We start from the raw sequence: 18,671 nt of genomic DNA, 5'->3' as shown, positions 1-18,671 counted from the left end.
CTCGTCTGTATAATTGGCATAGCTGCCCTAATGCAACCCTACAATTAGACCATAGAGAAGTTAGCTAATTAGGGGTTATTAGTAGTAATTACAGCCAGACACTCTGAGCATGCCGCCAGGACTGACATATCCTATACTGATGTTACAAACAGAAAAATGCACGGAATTCGCTCACCGTGTTCGAACGTGTCTCGCAAACACTGGCGACCAATTTGGGTATTTAGAGACGGGGGTCCAGTATTTACTTTCCTACCCAGGTGAAAAGGCTTGGATTTAGTGAAGTATTACAACATTGTAGGCATGTTGATACCTTCTTCTACTTGTTCATAGACCCTATCTGGATGTAATACACTGAGCTAGGTCACAAACTACAAAGTAGACAATAGTGTCTTTTGCGCTGCATCTTGTTTTGACACATACAATAATGTGAACCTGTAGCTTCCCTTCATACTATAGTATTAAAATTACAGGCAAAAATCGCCCAATTAAAGAGGGGATCAGGGGAATACATACTGTAGAAGTGTTAACATTTTACTGAGAATTTTGGTTACACTTTCCCTAAAGAACATGTAACATTACACTGATGAGGAGAAATACAAGTGTTTAAATTTGATATCAAAGTACAAATTTGCATCCAAGGTCAGCAGCTAATGAGCTACAAGAATAAACTCAGGTAAAAAGTTTTGGCTCCATTCCCACTGTCTGGAAAGTATCACAGTGATAAATCAAAAGCTAAGATCCTGTTTACGTTACAAGTATGCACTACGTAAAGATTTTTAGATTTGTTTTCATTTGAAATGCTAAACTTACGTTTTGTCATCAAGTCTTCCAATGCAATAGGTTTATTACATGGTATAAGTCCAACCTCTATCTAGCCTTGAGACATGATAAATGTAAAATGTACGTGTATGTAAGAGAGCAGGACAGCACACACCTACAATAGGTGTTATTAATGGTCATTGTGACCCTCTGTACACAGGTCACTGTCTAGTCTCCCCAGGCCTCATCAGCCAACAAAGCTCAAGGTCATGTCATCCCTGTCCACACACGTCTCACGACTGTGACTTACAATTTTAGGTGCCACATACTTAGTAGGAAAATTGAAGTGAAACAAGTGCTTTTAAAAAAAGCTGGCGTTTCGTCTACGTTTATGAGTGTGAACTGTCTTTTTCTTGAAGTAAAATCTGTTAGAAAAAGTCACTCAAGGACTGTTGCGTCTATAAGAAAAAATGTTATTTTGGAAAGGAGTACTGTTTAATAGCTGGTCTTGGCTTACAACTTTATTTTAAATGTACAATAAGTTCATTATAAAATCTATCAATATACTCAGGTACTTATGTACACTTGAAAAAGCACCATCAGCACTGTGACAAGATTCTATCTAAATTGACTACCAAATGTAAAACAAATATCCAAACCAATTAACAGCTACCTCATCTCTATTATACTGGTTTCCGCATTTACAACATTTCTTCCTTGTTTTCCTGGATAATTTTGCTAATATTCATGAAAATTTCCATACTTTTGTGTCGAGTGGTGTGACTTTCCACATCCGTGTTGTCTGAAAACTTCTGAATGAAGTCGATACTGAACAATGGAGCATTTGCTACTTTAAGAAATGATCGCTGTTTTTGATGGAATAGTAGTTTAGTGGCGAGTGTTTTGCGAGAATCATCTTACCGCGCATAGGAGCCGCTGCACAGTATTTTCCATTACCATGAACAGAAAAATTCGAATGCCGGGTTTGGAATCATGAAGTCCTGTTCATAAGACAAAGGCCTTGCATACATGAAATGAATACTAAAATAATAAAAAAATGATATATAAAAATATAATATCAATAAATAAATAGAATATTTATATATTATCTTCAATATTTAAAAAGAAAAAAATTCACTCACGGTTTCGAAGCAGGGACTTTCGGATCCAAAGGCGTATGATTTAACCGATTGAGCCAAGTTGTCACGTGTATTGAAGCCGAGTGTACATTATGCTTTAATCTCACTACATAGTATTATTTATGTCGATTTTCGGTCGCCTTGCATACATGAAATGAATACTAAAATTTAAAAAAATGATATATAAAAATATAATATCAATAAATAAATAGAATATTTATATATTATCTTCAATATTTAAAAAGAAAAAAATCCACTCACGATTTCGAACCAGGGACTTTCGGATCCAAAGGCGTCTGACTTTACCGATTGAGCTAAGTTGTCACGTGTTTTGAAGTCGAGTGTACATTATGCTTTAATCTCACTACATAGTATTATTTATGTCGATTTTCGGTCGCTTTCTTGATAAAATCATTTTTTTTCTTGTGCAATCTTGTGGAATAGATGTTATATGGCCATTTTCCAGGATAATGAAGTCCGAAACCACAATGCAATGGTATTTCCGAACAGTTGTAGCACTTGCATGCGGTCGTGTTGAACCAAGTACCATCCATCGAAGCATCATTGAAGGAAGGAAGGACTGAAGGTAAAACCGAATACATTGCGTTTCGTCGCCGCAGGGCGACGAAACGCCTAAAAGAACAACACAGAAAAACAAAATATAATAAAATGGAAATGAAAATCTAAATTTGTGTACAAGGACTTTTGTCAAAAGGGGAATAACATTCAACTTACATGTATTCTCCTTGGAAGATTAATTTGACAAGCTGCAATCTGCTTGGGAGCCAAAACGTACACCAATTTTTTATATCATTTCCTTACATCACAAGCTAGCTGCCACAAAAAAAATCAAGACCTGGTCAAGTACCTCCAGGTGGAAAGGTTAAAAGACGGAAATTCTGCAGCTGCAGTACCAAGGTCACACATCAGGGGGCCCAAAATTGACCTTGACCTTCATCTTCCCAACACCAACCCACATAATTCATCAAGAGGTTCTTGAATTATGCTGACAATAAAAATCCTGAAACACAAACAGATAGACACACCCAAAGCTACATTTTCATGGAAAGAACAACCGGTAAAATTGAAAAGGTTTATCCAATCCCAGACCTACATTGTATCATATTTGCTGTTACAGTAATAAACTGCACATCCTCAATTCAGGACAGACCATAGACCACACCAAAAAAGTTCTGAACAGTTAACAGGGGAAAATCTGGTACACTGTGCCTGTCCTCCACTTGTTACCTGTAAGCCTTAATACATGCATGATTATGGACTTATAGGAAGGGTTCAAAGCTAAACATTCATATATTTTCTCTGTGAAAAATATCATCATGGAGAAGGCTATATTGTTCTCCAACTCAAGAAAATCAGACTTTTGTAGTTGGAGAACAGTTTAATGTACCAACTCATATATGTGAATTTTCATGCTAATGTAGATCATCTCTGAATGTCTGTCTACATTGAAAACACCTTCATCATAGTTCATACATGCAAGCTGGCTCCTGTTCTATCTAATCACAATAACAGCTGGAAACAAAGTTATCAGCTAACAAATTTACTGGTGGTCCAACTCCAATTACTCGTTGCGTCTCAACAAAGTGCAAAACCTGTTTGGAGAGCTTAACTCCGTAAATTACAATATTTCACACTTTCAGCTTCCCAGATCCTTATCGAGGTCTACCAGACATCTAGGACCCAATCTTCATTTCTTTTATGTGCAACTTCACATACTTTCACCTTTAGGGAAGATAAGCAAAGCGTTTCCTAATTGCCAAGTCAAAAATGTCAGCCGACATCTTGAACCAAAATTACCATATTTTGTATAGCATGTTTTCTTCATTTAAGTTTGAGTATACATTTTTTCATTGCTTCAAGTTTTTGCCTATGTTTTTACAGGAGAAAAGGAAGAGGAGAAATGATTTGAGAAAAAGATTTGAGGAGAAAAGAGAAGAAACCACCATTTAAAATCACCCTATTCAAAATGTGTTCAAGATCAGAGGAGAAGGGTTGAGTTTTCCCATTTTATGTTTCAGTCTCACAAAATGGTCTGTGACTTGGCCCAAATCAGGGATGTGTACATTATTTGGGACGCACACAAACAATACTTTAATCTAGAAATACTGTAACTGCATGGACTAAGGGTATATCGCATACGAGATATTGGAAGCAAGGACACATGGGAGGAGGAAAGAGTAGAGCTAGAGGAGAACAATGCCAAACCTTCTGCTGTGCATTCTGCAGGAGAGCCTGCCAACATTGGGCACATTAGCAAAGAGAGGCACTCCCAAAACTTCAGTTCACCTGGTGACTGACAGAAGGAAGCCATGAAAAATGCAAGAAGAGCCGAATTACCTGGTAGGGTTATAACATATTGCCCTACCATTATTTACTTAAGGAAATTTCTAAAGAAATATTAGCCTCTAGCCACATTGTAAATTATAGCAAAATTAGCTTATAACTGATAAGAAAAGACTGTGCTACATATAATCTGATTGATGATAGTGAAATCAGGACAACAATGAGAAAATTTGCATGGTGTGACTGCTGTAGTAGATGAGTTTTGAAGTTATGTTTTGAATTAGGAAAACTTAAGTCATCCTGACATGATATCTTGTAATGAAAGAATGCCTGCTGACACAAACACCATGCTATAGACAACAAGGTAGTAATATGGAAGGACACCTTACAGCCTTGGAAAATTGTCCCCTTATCTTGGCACACCCAGATGTTCTGGGGATTTCATGTGAAAGGACAGAGGTGTGAGTTGGATTGTGGGACAGATTTGTGCAGCGATCAGGAGATGGTATCGCACAGCGCTGGTATTTCTGAGAGGAGGGGAGATCTGGAGCATGACAGGGATTCTGCGGAGTGAGCAGGACTGATGGCTTGAGTGTTCCAAAGCAGATAATCCTGTCAGAAACACTGTTTACCATTATACAACCTTTAAGAAAAGGTCAGGTGCAAGTACCGGTGGGAAATTTTCTGGTACAGAAATGTGGGAGGATTCAACTGCAAGTTCCTTTCTTACTTATCAATATCAGGACAAAACAAATGCAGTGCTTCCTTTTCTTCCAGTTTTATCATGGGGAGGAATTAGTTTTTTTCCTAAAAGTCAGAAAAAAGCAGCATGATTAAGCAATGTAATAATAAAGATATGATACACTGATGACATTGTCTAAAACACCACAGGGCAATTCCTGATGGCAAAACAAGCAGTTCTAAATTAGACTAGCCGCGAGATAAAAAGATGAACAGCAAAGTGGTTTCTCCTCAGTCTGTTGATTACTAATTGCTGAAGCAGATATGCAGTCATACATACAAGCAGCTGCTATTTGATACTGTGGAAAACACCTGTTCTGTATGCCCAGCAGCACACCTACAATCCAGTTAATCCCTTTGTTACAATGCAGCAACAGGTGCCTTTTCAATACCTACTTTTACTTCATAAGTGGACCTGCTGAACAATAATTTGAATCATGCTGCTAAAGATGATTATGTAGTAATCTGAGACATTAGGCTTATTATGGAAATGATGTAGTTGGCCATGTGGTTAGAGGATGGAGTCAAAGACACCCCCTGGTGACTATGACAAGAACTACATGCTTATAAGTTACAGGGGAAGATGATAACAGATTGTGGCTTTCACTCAATTTGGGGTGATATAAAAGACATGTGAAGATATAGGAATATTGTCTGACTTCCTGACCATTATATAAAAGCCTAGCTGACAAGTATAGAAATACTATTTTTCCTGAATACTACTCTCAGTACGGGCAAAAGATAAATCTCAGATAAACTGTAGAAAAATAAATAATTACATATTGCACATAGATTGATGGTAAATTATGTATGCCCAAAAATATATATAGAACTGAATTAAAATACATTTTGTACCATCACAGCGTATACAGAATATGCGTTACAGCTTGCCTCCACGCTTCCATCTTTCACACAAAGGACAGAGCTGGGACAAAGAGACATACAGTGCTGTGGGTCGCAGCAACAGTTGGCCCCACTCTCTGTAATGGCAAACAGAATTAGCAACACAATATAGCCTGGAAAACAGAACCGTCTGGCCTCATCAGCCCAGCAGCAGGTGTACCATTGTGAGGGGAGGCCAGCAGACATGTGGCCAGTTCAAACACCTTTTTATAAAGGGAGGCAGGAAGTTAAATACTACATGGTAACATGTGGTGTGGCGCTCGGATGACTCTTAATAGCTACGTAGACATACCTATCATGATTAATGATGGTTCATTTAAAAGCCATCTGATGCAAAGGTCCATGTTGTGGTTTGGTCTTTTTTTTCCAGACAAATGTGAAAAATTTCCAAAGCTATATCTTAGCGTTAAGAATGTAATTAAAGCATAATCTGTCACACATTTTGAATGACGATGGTTATTTTCTTGTATCCTTATAGTTTGATACCCATCTTATTGTTGTGTTGTTTGTGATATTCACAGGCTAATAATGTATATCTATGCAGACATTGTAACCTACACTGAAAATGAAGCACCTTTGTAAAATTAGAGTTAAATGGATCGTTCAAACTGAATAAAAGAGATGGGAATAGAACAAAGCAAATGTGCCACTGTGCATCATTTGTTCTCATACATTGTACAGTCTTTGTACTTTATAAATAAAACACTATCCAGCAGGCACAATACATGTATGTATTATATTTTTTATGTCATACCTGGGCTGTGATAACCTTCAATAAGGGTGTTCTGAACCAGTTTGTATTTTTACAGTATCCCATGGGCTTTTACTTGCATCCCATAGGCTTCCATAGAATAATTTGAAATTTTGAATATGCCTCTCACATGCCAAATACACGGCTGTTGAAAATTTGAATAACAGATTTGGAAGATGGAATTGATGTTCTTAGAATTTTGAAATGTGCGTTTTCTCGGAATGTTATAAAATATCAAAAATAATATACAAGACATGGTATTCTGCATCATCCTTGGTCCCAGCCCTCCCGCAGGTCATGGTGATACAATTTGAGTACACTGTGTCATATTCTATATGGAAAGAATGACATTTTGTATACTACAAAAAAGCTGATATCACAATACAACGTACATGCTCATACATACTATTTGCTTTCCAACCATTTATTTTTGTGAATTTCAAACAATATAGTCATATTATATCAAATCCTATTTATCTATTGTAGAAGATGTACTTTAAACATAACTTCAAACATTTCAGAAGATGAAAGACTTGAAATTGTACTTCTCATATACATTTTATACATGCATTCATTAATCTTTCCCCTATCTAACTTTGCAGACATATTAACATGTCTGACTAAAGAGACAGTTCAGACATACAACCATCAGAGACTCACCAAAATACCAAATCACAATCCAGCCTGCGGGTTGAATTCAATTTACCGTATTTCCAAAAATTGGTCAATTTTGTCAGACATTGCAAATTATACATCATAAAACTAAATTGTGGTTTGATCATGAATTCAATTACTGTTCTATTGCCAACATTTCTATATGATACTAATTTCATGCAGAAGATTCTAATTTCAGCTCTTGCCTAATGATCAGAGAGTGCTGTCTTCCTGTGTGATAAGAGATTTCAGTTGATGAAAACTTAATAAGCAAAAGAGGCAATTAAGGAATAGACCATAAGACACACTGCCTTAACATTAGGCCCGGGGTAATCCATTTATCTTATATTTACTCCACAAAGTCATCATATAATTTCCATATCTATATTATGTGATGTATGAAAAAATAAAGCTGTAAGTGCAGAGGATGCTCTTACTGACATATGTCTGTAAGAATGCAAAGCATCAGTAGAAAATCTTCAGGTAAAATCGGTATGAAATCTGAAAAAGGATCACTGACACTCAGTCATTCAATATCCAGTTGTTGTTCCCCATTTCATGATGGTTACATGCTTCTCAAGGTTGAAAACCATTATTAAAAGAAAATAATATACTACCTTTCTGTTGTACATAATTTTGATATACATAATTTCTGATGGAAGGAAAGATAATGGGATGAAAAGCTAGCATATAATTTTATTCGTTTATTCGTAATTGTTCAACAGATCCTGCAAAATGGTGTTGTCTTTAAAAATTATCTGTTTAACAAAAATGAGATTCTTGAACTTAGAGTAGAGGAGAGTCACTATCAGTAGTTTCTGTCAGACTAAGTCACTTTACATTTAGCACCCTTTCTTAGTTAGGGTTTTGATGGATTGCAATAATCTAAATGCATCCTTGTTTATCTACACTGGAGACAACATTTGACTCACAAAGCAATTATATAGCTGATTAGATGCAAACTATGCATGTTGGAATCTTGACAAAATGACAGATACTGGCGCCGTATATTCTTAACCACATTAAAAATGCTTCATTCATAATAATGCCTTATTCACAACATATGAGAGAAGAGACTCATAATCTGCAAAGGCAGCTTCTGCAATTTGTCACAGACTTTCCGACATGAACGTTACTAGTTTTCCATTTTTATTTAAGACTTGCTTTATCACCAATGTCTGTGTGTACATCGTAATGTTGCTTTCGATTCCCCATCTCAGTAATATCATTGAAAACTGATGAAATCTGACAAAGCATGGAGACAATAACAACACTGTTAAGGTATCCCTGCAGATAGTGGTAAATGTTTATAGATCACTAAACTGAAAACAATCCAAAATGGCACTTATTTCTCACTGCACCACGGGTGGGAAAAATAAACCTGTACACTGTACATAATAAGTTAATCCTGCCTTGTGGCAAGAGACATCAACATAGCACTTACAGCTTACAAACACATAAAACAGTTACTGTAGTACATTTAAATATGCTTTGAAGTTTAACAAGCTAGGATTTGTCTATTTGGCTTATCTCTTTTCAAAGATTAGGCGACTTGACAAAATGAAGAACTGTTTGCAATTGCTTTGTAAAATAACAGTGTAAACTTAGGAATGTGGATAATACATACTAAAGCTAATATTCTTTAGTGACTAGTGAGAAAAATAGATGATCCAATATTAATTTATACTAATAGATCTTTTTGAAGGAACATTTAAGAAAACAAAGAAGAAACTGGCCTTTCTATTCTTCCTCCAGGCCGTGAGGGAAATTCTTCTTGTAATTGTTCCAACATTTAATGACTAGACTAGTGTATAGACTCTTCTGAAGTAATTATCATGCATGGGACTTATTCCCTGGCACCGAGTACTGCCCCTGGTGTGTCTCAAAACCTGGACAAAAGCCTATCTCAAATATTTACTACTCTTCATACCTCCTAAGGCTACATGTAACCAGGTGTTACACCTGTCTTAAAACCCTTTATGAGGCTTGGAACACTTACTGCCTGACCGGGTGAGAGGTGATGTATTGCCACTGGCTACAAGTGAAAATTGAAGTGGCTATCGATCTGCAGGATACGCCATTGAGCGCCGCGTTAATTTGTAGTAATAACAGCGCCGTTATTGGCGACACCTTATTAAATGGTAGACAAATAAAAGTGTGGCTGCCAAAGAATTGACCCAGTTTTGCATAAGTAATGGGAGCTGTATTCAGTTGTCTTGTCAAGGGAATAAAGCATTACAAACAAGGGTGGTGTTTAAAAACACCCCGGCGACGTTAGGTAGATGATAATGTTGAAAATCAGTATCTTTATCAGCATAAGTAGATGTAAGAAAATGTAATACATCTATTGGATTTCATAACAGTACTTTCAAACACACGGCGGATGTAACAGAGAAAGAGGGAAACATCTATTGATGACAATTATGCAAATTGAAGACCCCATTTGCATTACTAATAAGAAAATGGAAAGTTCCATAATGGTGTATTATAGTAATGCCGTCTCCGCAACGGCTCACGAAAAATTGGAAGGCCTGACTAAAATTCACTTACGGAAAATAATCACTTCCTCCGTATGATTTACATCAAATGAAATAGATTCCCTGCGAATTATGGGAAATCAAAATAGCCTGACCAGGCCTTACGGGAAGGAGCATACAGACCCTAGGTAATTGTCAGTTGTCTACGTTTTGACAACTATGCCCCTACAGTTCCAGAATCAGTTAGATGGCTCAAACCTGCCCCAACAGAAGCTATCTGCCACTTAAATGACAAGACCATATCATGTTCAGGACAAGATTGTTATCAACGCCGTTCAACGGTTGGCGTTCCCTAGAAAAATTAGAAGTTTGTAAAGTTATGATTGTAACGCAAAGACACGATGCATATGGATCCGAATGTATGAGATAAAGTGAAACATTTAGAAAAAAAAACTAGACTTGAGCAGGGTGTTGTGTTGTCATTACAGTTAGAGAAGGAATGGGGAGTAAGGGGGAACGTAGTTTATATATAGGTAAAATTGGGGCCCCCGATATGTCGACACAAATCTAAATCCGAACAGAGGACAAAGGGATAAGGAATTGAGTACTATCCCAAGATGATTTGCGAGAGGAAGGGTCTAAATACAGAGCACACCATATGCTCTCACTCGAGTTTAGCCAAGCGGGGAGTAGAAGGACGAGCCCGGAGCCCTGAACTAGGATATAGGAGACGGGTAGTTATTTAAGAAAAGCAAGAGTGAGATAGAGAAGGCGTCCGCACAGTCATATACTTGGTCAACTTGCCACTGCACAGACCTTTGGAATTGGCCCTGATATATCGTATTCACATTAATTCTGGAAATGACCTCCTATTTTGCATAATTTGTATTTCATTTTGTACAACATTCATTTCATTTGTCTAAGCTACATACAGACCAAAAATCATGAAAATCCGTTATTTCTTTCTTGAGTAATCGTCTTCGGAAAGTTTTGACAAAAATTACCTTGCAATTTCAACACCAATCGCTGGGGGCCCAAACGTATGCCCTTCTTTCCTAGCACAACAGCTATCTACCAACCATCAATCGTAACCACGGCTTATTCAGAACACGAGATATAAAAAAAAAAACATGTTTCGCTGCAGTTCCAAGTGAAGCCGTTATGGGCCGAAGATTCCCGTAATTATTTCCGTTTTTGTCACACGCCACCAACACAGCAAAATCATTCACCATTCAGCAACAGTTCTTTAGTTATCTTGAGTTGACACAAACAATCACAGACATACATACACAGGTGGAAATATAACACAAATGAATATTTCAAAGGGTAATAAAGCTGCTTGTCACCATGTAAACAACACGTATCGTAGCATGAACATGAACATACTATTACCCAGTATTTGTGTCTTATTTATTACCTGTAATATCTTTTCTTCAAGAAATAGAAAGTTTCTGTATTTCAGTTTAATAAAAAAACTGCTTTGATGGTGAACCCTTGCAGGTCTTTTACGTGATCTATGAGAATTCTTACGTTTGAGCCCCGCGAGCACGCACTGACATGTACCTGTAAGTAGTGCGTGCTCGGAGTCGTGTTTGAACCCCGTTTGAGCGTGCGTGCTCCGAGTCATGTGATCTTCGTTTTGCTAACTATAGACAAGCGTCCCGGGGCACTCTGTCCCAGTTCTCCCGCCTGATACATACAAAATGCCGGTAGTCGAAGAAGTGTTTTTCCCGAGGATGATGTTGGTGCACGTAGCCGGGCCAGTAGTTTCGCCTCAAGGTTACTCTGGAAGACGAGGAACCACCCCAGGTTAGTGAAAATCGGTACCGGAAAGTTGGTCTAAACAATGCTTTTTTTGTATAGAATAAGGCGGAACTCGGAAGCGATTTGTAGTACCGGTTACTGTTAAATACACCGCAATTTTATGACACATTTTCGTCTGCACTTGTACCCCAATATGCTTCATAATTCAAGGACTAATGCCGACTTCGTGTACAAGAGTTTTTGTTCTCGGCGATGTGTTGTTGATTATCTCTCCTGGTGATTTGCGCGAAAACAAAAAACAACAACAAACAAGTTACTTGTGATCTATCCCGACTCGGTCATTCCACAGTATTATTGGGTGTGTAACAAAGCCCATCACTTGCCCCTTTTCAACTTTTGGGATGTCCATAGACTAAGAATGCATGATCTGTGTATATTATTTTCTTTTTTCTTCGGGTTTGGCAGAAATTTCTTGGGAGAAAAGAAGAAGGGAGTCTTATTACCTAACATCCATACTTTTGACGTTTGATCTGTTTCTGTGTTGTTTTATGTTCAAAATTTTATTTGACGTAGAGAAATACAGTTGATACGTGTTACATCATTCGAACAATAGGTTTATCCATAGGGGATTACGGTATGATCGGGCCACACTCAGGGTGTATACGATTGCAGAGTATAAAAATTGAATTTAAAGATAGATTTGTTTCTTGGGCTTCAAATTGTGTTCACTGAAACTGTTAATGTCATCTGTGTACAGTCACATTGATTTTGATTCTAGATTACGTAGTATTCAAGTAGGACTTGTGTTTACTGTTGACTTTAGCTTGCAAAACAACACCTGGTTTGTGTAGAACTGGCCCGGATCTAATAGTGGATCTTTGGGCCCCCCGGGGATCAAAGTTGTTAATTGGATGCAGTCGCTCCCAGGGTCTAACCTACACGTGGTATCCCCACTCACTCCCGCCATCAGATCTTAGGGAGCAGGCTGCATCCTCAGATCAGAGGTACACAAGCGCTGTCCAAAGTAGTAAAAACACGCGAAGGTTTTAGATGTTCGTATTTATTATTTTCGTATATACATATGTATTTGACCAGTGTCAGGATTATGATCATTGTTTTCTGTGATTTATTGGTTGGTATACAGCTGCCCCAGGTCAGCAGCGGAGGGATGTATATGAAAAGACAACCGCCGAACTTTAATATCAGTTGGAGACGAAACGCGGCTCGAAGAGGTCATGGCTTCGTAAGTACAGTCTAATGTTTGATTATAGCCGTCCTGTACTATGATGGATATATACACACGTTTTAAGTTTTCCATATACATGAAATACACCCAAGAAATTGAAGAATGTGTGTGTCCGGCCGCTGCTGACATCTGCGATTGATTGTGTAATGTTTACTTATTTGCGGACGGAACCTGTGTGATGGAAATATCCCTATCTATTCAAAAGGATCATACAGCATGACAACAAGGAGGCTTCAGTTAGAAACCTCCATTTTAAACATTTTAGTGTTTTATTAGTTCTTCTTTTCCCTTTAGCAAGACGTTTATGAGATGTGTTTTTGGAAGAGTTTGTATGTTTTATTCAGATGGAAACTCATTGAATTCGGGACAGTTTTAGGTCGTATCTTAGAAGAAATGATTATTGATTCAATCCCTATGTTCCGAAATATCTGCGTTCCGACGTACAAGCATATCTAATCTCAAAGACGAAAGTCGTTTGTGTATAGAAGGGGCGGATTTTGTTTGAGACTTTGGAAGAGCATTGCCCAAGATAGAGTTGAAGAATCTTCATGACTTTTGGCATGTATATAGCTTGAATAATGATTTATCTAATCAAAATCAAATCATGTTCTCAAGAGCTAATTTCCTTAACTGAGAAGAGTTTATAAATATATTGTATTTCATGATGGGACTCTTGGACATATGACATACGATACTAAAATTCCTGACATGCATGTAGGAAAAACGGACACACACTATACTATTAGGCTAGCCCCTGATTAAACTTTTTTATATTTAGTATATATATATTATGGGAACTTGGTTGCCATGGGCTTTCCTTCGTCTGAGAAGGATAAATCTTCTGTCATATTTGTCAGTGTCTACTTGTATGTTGCTTCTGTATGTCCGTTGTAATATCGTCTTGTTAGTTCATATTGATTTTTGATTTATTTTGGTTTATTTGTTTAGAGTGATTTGTTGCCCAAAGTCGGAGAAAGTGTCTCCTATAGCTAGGTTCTGGAGACTTAATATTTGGGCAGCTTGTGCAGACTGGAATATTTGTAACTTGATTAGATGGATACCACAGCTTCTTTGTAAATATTTCATTTACTTTGTATCCCATTGTCAGAGACAGTTGAAAGTTTCAATGTTTTGCCCATGTACAGGGTAGAAGTCAGATCAAACCGCCGTGGTCTCCAGGGCTCCATCGACTGCCTTGCTGATAGGAGGACTTAACCGGTCAGTGTGATGTGAGTGAGTGCGCCTGATGAAAGCGCAAACATAGGGATGTAATCAATGCAGACTTGTTGGAATATATCAATCAGCTAAGGTGATCATGTTGAGATGAGTGTGTGTCCTAAGAGCGACGAAGACAAAATATCCCTGGCACCCGTAAAGATGTTCACCATGACTCCACTACCCCGCCACGCCACATACTGCGACTCTTTTCGTTTATTTTTGTTCTCTCTACGTACAGCAGTGCCTACAACATATCTTAGCTGTGACGAGCATCCAAACAGCCGTACAACGACTGTGTCAAATTTATGAGTTGGCTTTCAATTGGAAGAAACCGCTATTTTCAGTATCAGTGTATCCGTTAAGTATTTGAAACGGGCGATGTGATCTCTGTGTTTTCTCTCGATCCCAACAGACTGACCATACACACTGGACACGAGTGACAACGTCAAGGTGTTCCTGACACCCGTACCTGTGTCCACCAGGACGACGCAGTTCCGCCACAACGTGCACAGGGACTCCTACCACGACAGGGAAAGTCAGTGGAGTCCGTGCAAGTCAGTGAGACGAGCTGCATCACTGAAGGAGCCGGAATAGACGTCCGTGTGCCTTATAAAGTCGGGAAGGAGCTACAAATCACCCATAACAGCACCGTCGACAGGAGGAAGATAATGAGAGGGGAGTGCCAGACCAGTAGCAGATCTAGAATAGCCAATCGATTGCGCTGCTACAACCATAGTGAACCTGAAACTAGTTAGAGAATTTGCGGGCTAGTTTTGAGGTGATTTATACCATTACTGTGCATTTTAGTGTACTGGGTATACATTGCAGTAGTAGTTGATTGTGCATGTGTATCAAAGAACCGTACATAAGGTTAACCTCAGCGACGACGGACCGAATCAAACCGGAGATGGATGTAGTAAAGGAGAGAACCGCCATAGGAATGTTCAGTACAATTATTCTGTATCCAACCTGTGACCGAAGTTAGCGGGGTCAGCATTATGTAGTAACATCAAAACACTTAAACAGCCTCCCGTGCCAAGTGTACGGAAAACCTTGTCTCTGCGTCCTTCCTTTATTCTAGCTGTGCTAGTCATAGTCTTCAAAGCAGAATCTAAACAACGTGAAATCCATTGGTTTCATGACTTGTTTGAAATATGTGACTTATTAACATTTCACTATCAGGCTTTACTTAATATGTATCTATATAGCCGGTATAACCGCCCTTCGGCGTAACACACCAGCTTCAATTCCAAACGACAATTACCTGAAATCACTTCACTTGATATTTTATAGATATCGACATAAAACTGACATATTCGTCTTCATTATTTGTTTTGACCCCGTGAAAGCATATCATCCCAAAGCTCAAAAGACAAAGGCGAAAGCTATTTTTCTACCCTCAAAATCATTCTTTCTATAGCTCCAAACGACAACCACTTGAAGCATTCCATTCCAAATTGCAAAAAGCACAAGCTTATATAAGAAATAAAAGCTGGGACATATTGATCTTCATTATGATATTCATAAGCATGCGGAACATCGTAACAATCTGTAACAGAGTGTACGGCTTATGATGTGCAAGGATTGCAGTCATTCCCGGTTATGTGAAAAGACCGTTCCTTAAATCATTAATCCTGACACAAAGAATGCCTAAACAAAGAAAAATAATTAGCTAGAATAGTCCTCAAATACCACTAACAAAGAACGACACCCCCCGAGTATAGCCAAAAATCAATTCCCAAGGGAATGCATTCGTGGAATTTTCTAAATTCTTTCAAAGCGATCGTAATACTGTAGAAAATGCCTCCGCCCCTGAGGCGTCGCCAAAAAAGTACAATTAGGATATTATACGAAGTACAGCAATTACAGTATGTAAATTGTCAGGAAGGTATGATATACATGGATGCTACAAACAACTGTTTTTGCTAGATTGTTTTTTTCTATCACTGACAGCGTGTTAACTGGTAGTCTTCAACTATCCAGCTAAAATTCAAAGATATCTTTTTAGGTAATATCAGGTGAAAAAAAACGTGTGCCTTCCTACCCCAGCAATCCTATGGCTTCCTCAGAATCAGAAACCTTTCCTGTGCCTCACAAAAGATGTCATCTCCAGTAAAAAGCCAGACGTAGGATTTCCTTAATTGCTTAAGGCCAACAGGTGCCCCCCTGTGGACACATTATGCCTATCTCCAACAACATTAGGCTGTACCTGTAGATCGGAAGGACTTCCATCAAGACTTCTTGATTGTGGGAGCCGGAGGGATCCCTGAAGATGCATCATTTTCCTTGGAATTCCTGATCTCCTAATCCTCCAGAACGAATGGGAGATTGCTTACGGAGGATACACATCACCGACAGGAAGTCCAGACTTTTCTCTAACACTGGTAGCAGTGCTAGAATACTGATGAAGGTGGGGGGCTTTCAAGCTTCAACCAAGGAGGGAACATGACCCCAAATCTGGATATCCAGAATGGTACACATGACCCCAAATCTGGATATCCAGAATGGTACACATGACCCCAAATCTGGACATCCAGAATGGTACACATGACCCCAAATCTGGACATCCAGAATGGTACACATGACCCCAAATCTGGACATCCAGAATGGTACACATGACCCCAAATCTGGACATCCAGAATTATGGTATACCAGGTAATAGCAGGAGGGGAAGGAAGCACAGGTGCAGTTATTGAGAAGCTGTCTATGTACCCTTTTATTTATATAACAAACAGTTCATAATGTACAATTGTTGCCTTTGTGTATAGAAATTTCGTAAATGAATATGGCAAAATGCACCCTTACACGCAGTTCAAATCCCTGTCTGCCACTATGAACCTTAGCCACAAGGTGATCGCCAAGCATGACTGAGGCTACAAAACCTGCCGTACATGTACAAAGACATTGTGAGATACCTCTACCAAACGTGTCTTTATTTCTGCACATATAGGTTAGCCATTTCGAGAATGAAAATTACTGTTTGTCCTCCAGTAATGGATAGTCTATATATACCTTACTGATCATGACCCTCATAGTTTGTTACCATCTTTGAATGTTAGTCTTGCCTAACACCTGAAAATGCCTAACTAATCTCAGCACAGCTGGTCCAACACTGCATTTGTGGTCTGGTCATGAATTAAGGCTAAACCTTGAATCTACATACCTGAGTCTGCTTGAACAGGAAATCTTCTCACCACAACTTGAAACGATGTTCACATCCAATATATATCATAGCAAGATACATTTAATGTTGGTGAAGATGTTGCCTAACTATGTAATCCCTGATACAGTCAAAAATGTTGCTTGCCTAACTCAATTAACCTTATCCCTACTGTCGAACTTTGGAACAAATACTGCAATAGTACAGTATTCACATTTTGTGCGAAAAGATTTGCCAAGCAAAGCACAGACCTTGCAGGGACTTAAAATTGCTTTTCCACAATGCAACCAGGCATCAGGAAATATTAATACTGTAATCTAGTAATCATAATTTTTTAAACCCAACACCATGCAAGGTATATGGAAAAAAAAATTCCCACTTGCATTTGGAATACTGTGCTAAAGGGTGTTAGATATGAATAAGAAAAATGAAAAGTGGAAGATAGTTTTTGTACTTACCATGTACAGGAGTACAAGGCACAGCACCACCTCCACATAGTTCAGCCTACAGGGAATCCAGGCAAGAAAAGAACAAACAACTTCTGTTAGACTTAGAGTCACTCATCAGGATAGTGGGAAAAGAGTTCAGACACATACCGGTATCATAGAAGGATGTGGTTTAATAGAACAGTTCATGTTAAAGCTGAAATCTTCAGAATCATCATTGATCAGGCCTAGGAAAAAATGTTGTCTTTCCGGTTACCGAATCAACTTGACAAGAAAAAAACTGCCGACCCTAGCCTTTGTCAACAATTAGAAATTTTCTATCTCAGTGTTGAAAACATTCTACTAGAATCATTTCTCACCTCAGTTGTGTTTGTAGTACAATACGTTACATTGTCTAAATTGTATTTAAAAAAGTACCAGTGTATTTGACTTTTTAGATTGTTCAAATTGCTAGATTACTTTGGCCAAATTGTCACAAAAAAAGACAATCCATACTAATCGTTTTTCAGGATCATAATGAGAAGTACAACATTTTTTCCCAAGGCCTTAGGGTACACAAAGAAAGAGAGAATTTGTAGTAAGCTGTACTGACATCAAACTTGAGGCTTCTTCACATGAGATGACAGTCAGTTACACTTGTCATAACTAGGAGCTGCAGAAAATTAAGACAGACAGGGTAAATTTCACTGATTAGACTGAAGTGACAGACAAAGAAGACAATTATGAGTACAGAAGAACACAATTGCAAAATAATGACGTGACACATCATTTATCATCAAAATCTCCTGGACGTGAATACAAGTATTAAAAATGTAGAATTACTTTTTACAACCAACAAATTCCACATCTAGGCATGATAAAATCAGAGTCATCTTTGTTGTTGATAATGATATTGAAAAGACAGGAGGTGCATGTAGCGATACTCACAGAGAAACGGCCATCACAAAGCTGTCTGTCATGTCCTTGTACCGCATGTCAATGTCAATGTACAGGCTGTCTGTGGAGGAAACAGTTGGTACATACAACAAACAGCAACCACTGAATTGTCCTTTAAAAGCACTGGTTCAAATGTTATGATAACGCTACATGTACTCAGTTCAGTTCTAATC

General features: G+C 38.2%; 1 protein-coding gene and 1 long non-coding RNA gene across 4 annotated transcripts in view; one reads left to right on the top strand and one right to left on the bottom strand.

The window, feature by feature from the left end:
- Positions 1-18,671, bottom strand: part of LOC118419157 (emopamil-binding protein-like) — a 71,863-nt gene that overhangs the window by 51,916 nt on the left and 1,276 nt on the right. The window contains exons 2-3 of the mRNA XM_035825468.1: positions 18,490-18,559; positions 17,575-17,620 (exon numbers count right to left, since the gene is read on the bottom strand). Of these exons, the coding sequence (XP_035681361.1) occupies positions 17,575-17,620; positions 18,490-18,559 (116 nt within the window). The remainder of the gene's footprint in view (positions 1-17,574; positions 17,621-18,489; positions 18,560-18,671) is intronic.
- Positions 11,513-14,893, top strand: LOC118419158. 3 transcript variants are annotated; one of them, XR_004831599.1, is made up of 4 exons: positions 11,513-11,537; positions 12,637-12,735; positions 13,884-13,956; positions 14,369-14,893. It is a non-coding gene; the product is annotated as an uncharacterized LOC118419158 (long non-coding RNA). The 3 variants fall into 3 exon arrangements; XR_004831598.1 differs by having other exon boundaries at positions 13,884-14,893; XR_004831600.1 differs by lacking the exon at positions 11,513-11,537 and adding an exon at positions 12,424-12,496 and having other exon boundaries at positions 13,884-14,893.

The sequence above is a fragment of the Branchiostoma floridae genome, chromosome 7 (genome assembly GCF_000003815.2).
Source record: "Branchiostoma floridae strain S238N-H82 chromosome 7, Bfl_VNyyK, whole genome shotgun sequence".
Taxonomy (NCBI): Eukaryota; Metazoa; Chordata; class Leptocardii; order Amphioxiformes; family Branchiostomatidae; genus Branchiostoma; species Branchiostoma floridae.
The sequence above is the reverse complement of the archived record's forward strand: the minus strand, read 5'-3'. Positions and strand labels throughout refer to the sequence as shown.